The sequence below is a fragment of the Aphanomyces astaci genome (genome assembly GCF_000520075.1).
Source record: "Aphanomyces astaci strain APO3 unplaced genomic scaffold supercont1.261, whole genome shotgun sequence".
Classification (NCBI taxonomy): Eukaryota; Oomycota; class Saprolegniomycetes; order Saprolegniales; family Verrucalvaceae; genus Aphanomyces; species Aphanomyces astaci.
The window spans coordinates 6,070-12,275 of NW_009798524.1; the positions used below are offsets into that span (position 1 = coordinate 6,070).

The window sequence follows — 6,206 nt, forward strand, 5'->3', positions numbered from 1 at the left end:
TTTTATTGGTTAAAATAGTTCAGGCTTTCCATTCATGACGCACCCTTATTGGTAGGAAAATTGCACTTCTTCTCTGTTTTGATTGGTTCAACCACCGACGTCGAATATTTCCGCTTGGTCATAGTACATTGTATACCATACAAATTCCAAGATGACCGCGGTCATGACCTCCGGATAGGGCGACTGATATCTGCAAAATAAAAACGGCGTTTTTATTTCTATTTCAATTAGAGCATCTCTAAGAGCATCTCCAACGGCGTTTTTATTTAGGCCAAAAACTGGTTTTCGCGATTTCTCGCAGCTCCAGAAAGCCATGTGGTTTGTAAAGACGTGCCAAGCCGCAAAAAAGGGCGGGTTGGTCGAAACAGAGTACTGGTCACCGAATTCGAGCAAAGTGCATCAGCTTCGTTACTTCGGTATAGCAGCAGCTCTACGATAAATACTGTAGCGTACAATTAATAGTGCTAATACAATGTTTGCTCCACGTCTAGGTCAGACAGGTTGTGGATTCACACTGGAGAATTCACATCAAGATGTCTTCGGATGCTGGCCCAACCACGCAGACGCTTTCGGACAAAACACTCGCTCGGCGTCGATACTTTCGAGAGAAACAGCGCGAGTATCGCCGCAAGTTGAATGCTGAAGGGGCAGCAATGGAAGCGGAGGTCATCCACCTTCAGTCGATCCTTGATGGTCTTCAAGCCAAGAGTCTGCCATCCGTGCGTGAAGCTAGAGATAGTATATTGTCGTGGCATTCTATTGCCATGGTGTTCAAAAGTGAAGCCCATCGGGTCTTGACAGACCGCGAGTCACTGGGCACTCAAGCGCAAGAGTACCGAACCCTCATTGCGTCTATGCAGCGCTTTGTCATGATGAACATTCCAGTACGTGTTCTCCTTCCGTCGTCGTATGATTGTGCGTCTGCATGTAGCTGCCCATGTCCCGTAGCAATACGTGGCACAATGCGACGTTGGTGGCCGACCCGAGGGCTCGAAACCTGGGCAAGGAGTGGCTCACGCAGCAAATGTACCACACCATGCATGAGGCATTCGCGTTGCTTCCGGCCTTGCGGTCGGACGAGGAGTATTACGTATTTGACGTTGAAGCGTCGGATAAACACGACGATTCGTTTACGTTCGTGGAGCAGATTCAGTGCACGTGGCCAGGAACGTTAGCGTCGTTTCGACGATTCGTCGAGTCCAATCGTATGCGCGACGTGCTTTTGGACGACCTCCACGAGGCAACACACCAACAGGCAGCCATCAACATTTCATCTGACTTTCAGTGTTTGTTAGGTGGCGGACGAGGTGGTGGCCAACACGCGACTGTTATGCACCACGACGGTCGATGGCGCGTTCAGAAATACTCTCGAAGGAAACTTTGTGGAAGCCGACCGGATCATCATAGTCTTGCGACATGTCGACGACGACGAAGCCCATTCATGTTACCCCATGCTGAGGCAGCGGCACTACAGGTCGTGGTGAGTGAATGAAATACTCTAGCACTTCAGGAGATGTTGTGGGTTTGTAATGCGCCGTGGACGTATCTAGGACGGAGGTGCGACAGGTTTCGCCCACGCATATCGTAATGCGGACAGTCAGCCAATTGACACGCCCGTTTCGAGCCTACGACGGGTTTGTCAGCTCTGACGAGCTCGCAGTGTTGAGGGACATCGATGTGACGGGCATCGAAGACAACGACCAGAAGGAAGCGTTCATGTGGCGCGAACTGATCCGACAGGAGAATGCGCAATTCTTGCTTTGGCGACGACGATTCGCGGCCTTGATGCAGGTGTCGTCGTAACAGTAGCAGGACACCACACTAATAAGGCCAGGGGTTCTCTAAACCAATTACTACGTAGTATGTACTACTCTGTCCCAAATTACCTCCACGTTTCAACTTCAAAATTTGACTCATTTACCCGATTTCTACAAAATTTGTATCATGTTGCTACGTGATATTTCCTGAAATGTTTCACGATGAAGCCTTTTGATCTGATTATATTGGGAATTTCGTGATGAATATATTCTGTCAGAATTTCTGACTGGGAATACCTTTTCACACACAGTAGCCAATCAAAACACTTGAACATGCTAAATACCAATTTCACTTCATGGGTGAATGGTATGGTCGGCACCAAACGTAGATGAGCGGTAGGTAGGACGCGCTAGTAGATGAGCGAGGATATCGTAGGCGAGCAGTGGTATAGTGCCGAACGTAAACCAGCCAACAGATACATCCTATCCCCCAGTGTTCATCGACCACCTCAAAGCGGTCATGTTTGAACGTCGGCGCGATGCACACTACAGCATATAGGGATAGTGCAAGGTCACAAACTGTACACATTGCACCTAATGCACTGGGTTGTTGATAACGTTATGCCTAAAGATTGGGAGACGTGCCCTACCGGTAGGTGCTCCAGAAGAGCCGCAACAACGCACACAGCGGCAGTTCTGCTTAAATTTGAATTTTACCTATAGCAAAAGCACCTTCCCAACATGATATTCCCCGAAGGATTTTCAGGGAAGTTGTAATGGAAAATTCGTGTGGATTCTTGGTGCAAAATCACTCTACAATGAGATGCTGGGAATTTGGTGTTTTGCTTGCTCATATTTATATTACAGATTTGTTGGATAACGTGCACACTATCATCAAAATAATATTGCTCCTCAGGGCAGAATTAAAATCACTCACCGGACTTGATTAATGTATGGTCAAATGGGTAGGTAACAATATGCATATACAGAGGTAATATAAACTCTATAATCTAATTATCTTATATTAGTACTCGTCGCTTGGGTTCTGCTCGAGTCAGGCTGACATCCCTGCCATAACCATGATGACTGTCCTAATCCTCTATATCGACAATGCTCATGTAAGAAGGTTGGGAAAATTGGCTCGACCACTTGCTTGTTAACAAGAGGCAGTTCACGCTATACAAAGATAACCAGTCTGATTTAGGAGAAATTTAAATAAATCTTCGAAATAAAAATGATTTTGCGGCAAAACATGAGGTGAAACGTGGAGGTAATTTGGGACAGAGTACTAGTAATCTACTAGGTATTAACTGTAATAAGTGGAGGCGGTGACAAAAAATAGTGTTCGAGTTATCGGATTGGAATAAAACTTAGTGGGGCGTGTTCATTTCATTAAGGAGATTTCGCAATGAACGATATCGTTCTCTGTCCGCTCAGGCGAAAAAACCTCTATGATCAAATTCCGGAACGAGAAAACCTGTCTACAATTAATGCATATTTCCGCAAAATGGCTGCGTGTGCCCAAGCTGATCCTTTATCCGGATAATTTATTCGTATATTTTGATGGAAATTTGCTGTTGCGAAATCATAAAATATCTGTCGTTGCCGCTGCCGTTGTCGTTGCGTGAGCTGAACGCGAACAAATAACCGACGCTTGCGAAATCTTCTTATTGAGGCGATTCTGATCATATTTTTTGTTGAATTATATGACCATATTCGCACTTGCTACGCCTCCATGTCTGCTCGCAATATAAATTCCAAATCAAATTTGACAAACGACAAGCGCATGGCGCTGTACAAGAGCTTCAGCAAGTAAGCACAAATGAGGCACATTGCTGTCGACGATGCCTTGTTTGTTCAAGCGGCAACTGAGCGTAATTGGCACAATAGAATTGAAGAAGCCCATGTCTAGAACGTTCAGGTCCGGCGACTGAGGACCTGAAAGTTCTAGACCTGGGCTTCTTCAACTCTATTCAGTCACTGCAGCAGAAAATGGAATGTCGGTCCATGAAGGACCTGTCAAGGAATCGTTCAAGTCTGCCATCATTGACTTTGGAGGAGACGTTTCGAACCTGGCGACGGGTAATGCATGCGATTGTTGGGGTCAATGGCGGGAACTACAAGATCCCTCGGAGCAATGTGGTTGAGGATGACGCGATTACAGTGGAATTAATGGATACGCGTCTGGAACAAGAGGAACGCATGAGCAGTGTATGCAGGTCATGGTATTAATACTGTAGTGTAAACTTTTTAAATACAGATTCGTTTTCCTTGGATTTTATTGCATTGAATGTTTACTGTTAATAACATACTGATCCGTTGTCATGTGTGAATGGTAAAACCAAATATAGTACTTGAAAACTTAAATTACCAAGGTGACCCCTCGATATTGGTGACCTTTAGAATCTTATTACATATCCTATTTAAGAGTATTTACTGAGCGGGAAATTTGCGTGTCATTCACATGACTACGGTCACATTCAAAACTTGGATGGCACCACCGAGTACCAAAGCTCCCCACAGGAAGGCAATAGGACGACCAGTAGTAAAGAACTGCCGACGGAATGGACCTCCACAGCACCGACGGCACTACTTTAGTTACGCCAAGCAGCTCCACATCATCAATTGGCGGAAGCAGCATTCCATGGACTCGGCTTTGGACACTTTTTTCTGGGGCGCCGAAGGGATTGCTCGGTCGTCAGCCTTCAAACGTGTGCTGCGATGGGAACACAACCGCCCCCACATCACCAAGATGGCAAACATCCCAGCGACTACAACCCAGAACATCTGTCGCCCCGCTGGATGTGCAACCACCTTATCAAGTGAATATGAGGAACAAATTCCGCAATGGGTGTGCGATATGCGATCTGAGGGTATCCCAGTAAGCAAGTTCCTCTTGCAATGCAAGGCACTGGAGGTGGCTAAAGACCTCGGCTTGACCGACAATCGGTTCAAGGAAAGCCCATCGTGGATTTCGGGCTTTATCAAGCGTTGGAAACTAGCTATGCGGGCCAAGTCTCAAGGTCCAGGCAGTCTAATCTAGAACGAGGGGAGGCGGCTCTAGCAGCGTTCAGCAACCGAATCCGCCAGTTGGTGCAAACGGAAGCCATCGACGACATCTACAATGCCGATCAAACCGGAATCAACTTTGAGTACATCCCCAAACACGCCATTGATCGCTGCGGGGCCAATACCGGGTGGATTCGCTGCTCCGGCCACGAAAAGGACAGGATGACGGCCATGCTGCTCGCCGACAACAAGGGAACGAAGTACCCCATGTTCTTGGTCCTAAAGTCAAGAGCACCAAAGGTGAAGGCAACAGTCGTCGAGAACCTCACCAAGCGGAACGGATTTGGCCCTGTGGTGTGCCCCGAGGTTGAAGAACTCCATGAACGCCACGCATCGCGCTTGTACGGCAACCGTACGGCATCGTGGAATGGTCACATTTCCTAGGAATTTCTCAGTACTACTTTGGATACCGCAAGGACAAAAACATGAAGAAAATCCTACTATTGTGGGACGACTTCAGCACCCACTTCAGTGACGACGTGGTCGCCTGCGCCGAATCCTTGGACGTATTGCTCGAGAAGAATCCACCTACCTTCAAGCGGGTTTGCCAACCGGCCGACGTTGCTTGGATGAAGCCGTTGAAAGCGTCCATGCGCCTTCGTTGGGTCACATATCTGCGCCATGAAATACAAAACCAAGACAGATCAAGTGCAACCTTCATTCAAGTTGCGACCACCGTCTCGCGACAATCTCGTTGAATGGGTCAACGAAGCGTGGGAAGCAATGCCCAAGTCTACGATTGTACGTGGTTTTGTCAAGTGCAATCTCATCAATGGTGCGGAAGTACCTGTTCACGAAGGAACTGCAAGTCCAACGTCAGCCGCGGAAGAGGAGTCGGCGGCAATCTTGATGTCGAAGCTACGTCAAATGCCAAATGGTGATGATTTCATTCAAGAATTGGACGATACCTCCGACATTCTTGACGAGTCAGTTGACCTTGATGGCTCAAACCAATCTACAGAATCGTCAGTTAGGCAGGTTCATTTTGAATGTATAAGCATTTTTGACCGGTGGTTTGCTTGCGCAATATCACGACAACATAATACCTTACAATGCCTGGCACTCCCATAGACAGAGACGGACGCCGGTATCCGGCTCAGCAAATCAATCGGCAGGCCGAAGCGGGCCCACGACTACTGAGCGCGGGTCTTTTGACGTTGCTCCCTATGGGGCACGACATTGCTTGGCATTCTGTTGCGTTTGGATCGTTGGTGGGAGTGATGTGCCGTTCGTATCCGGATTTGTCATCCGGATGACTTCGTGAACTCGAATTAAAAATTGAAGCATACTTACAATGTTAACGTTACAGCTGTGATGTGCACTTGACAAGGTTGACAAGATAGGTAACGACCAATTGCTTACTTACAATTAATACTGAAC

The 6,206-nt window shown here is 47.2% G+C and overlaps 2 protein-coding genes across 2 annotated transcripts; both read left to right on the forward strand.

Annotated features, from left to right (window-relative positions):
- Window positions 1-428: 428 nt before the first annotated feature.
- Window positions 429-1,877, forward strand: H257_18904 (hypothetical protein). The gene is made up of 4 exons (XM_009848043.1): window positions 429-884; window positions 932-1,240; window positions 1,296-1,480; window positions 1,551-1,877. The coding sequence occupies exons 1-4, from the start codon at window positions 534-536 to the stop codon at window positions 1,801-1,803; spliced, it is 1,098 nt and encodes a 365-aa protein (XP_009846345.1). The 5' UTR covers window positions 429-533; the 3' UTR covers window positions 1,804-1,877.
- A 2,371-nt stretch (window positions 1,878-4,248) lies between these two features.
- Window positions 4,249-5,567, forward strand: H257_18905 (hypothetical protein; the record flags this gene model as incomplete). The annotated part of the gene is made up of 4 exons (XM_009848044.1): window positions 4,249-4,747; window positions 4,801-5,178; window positions 5,211-5,431; window positions 5,493-5,567. Coding segments are annotated over 4 exons (1,173 nt in total), but the record flags the coding sequence as incomplete, so codon positions are not given.
- Between the last annotated feature and the right edge of the window lie 639 nt (window positions 5,568-6,206).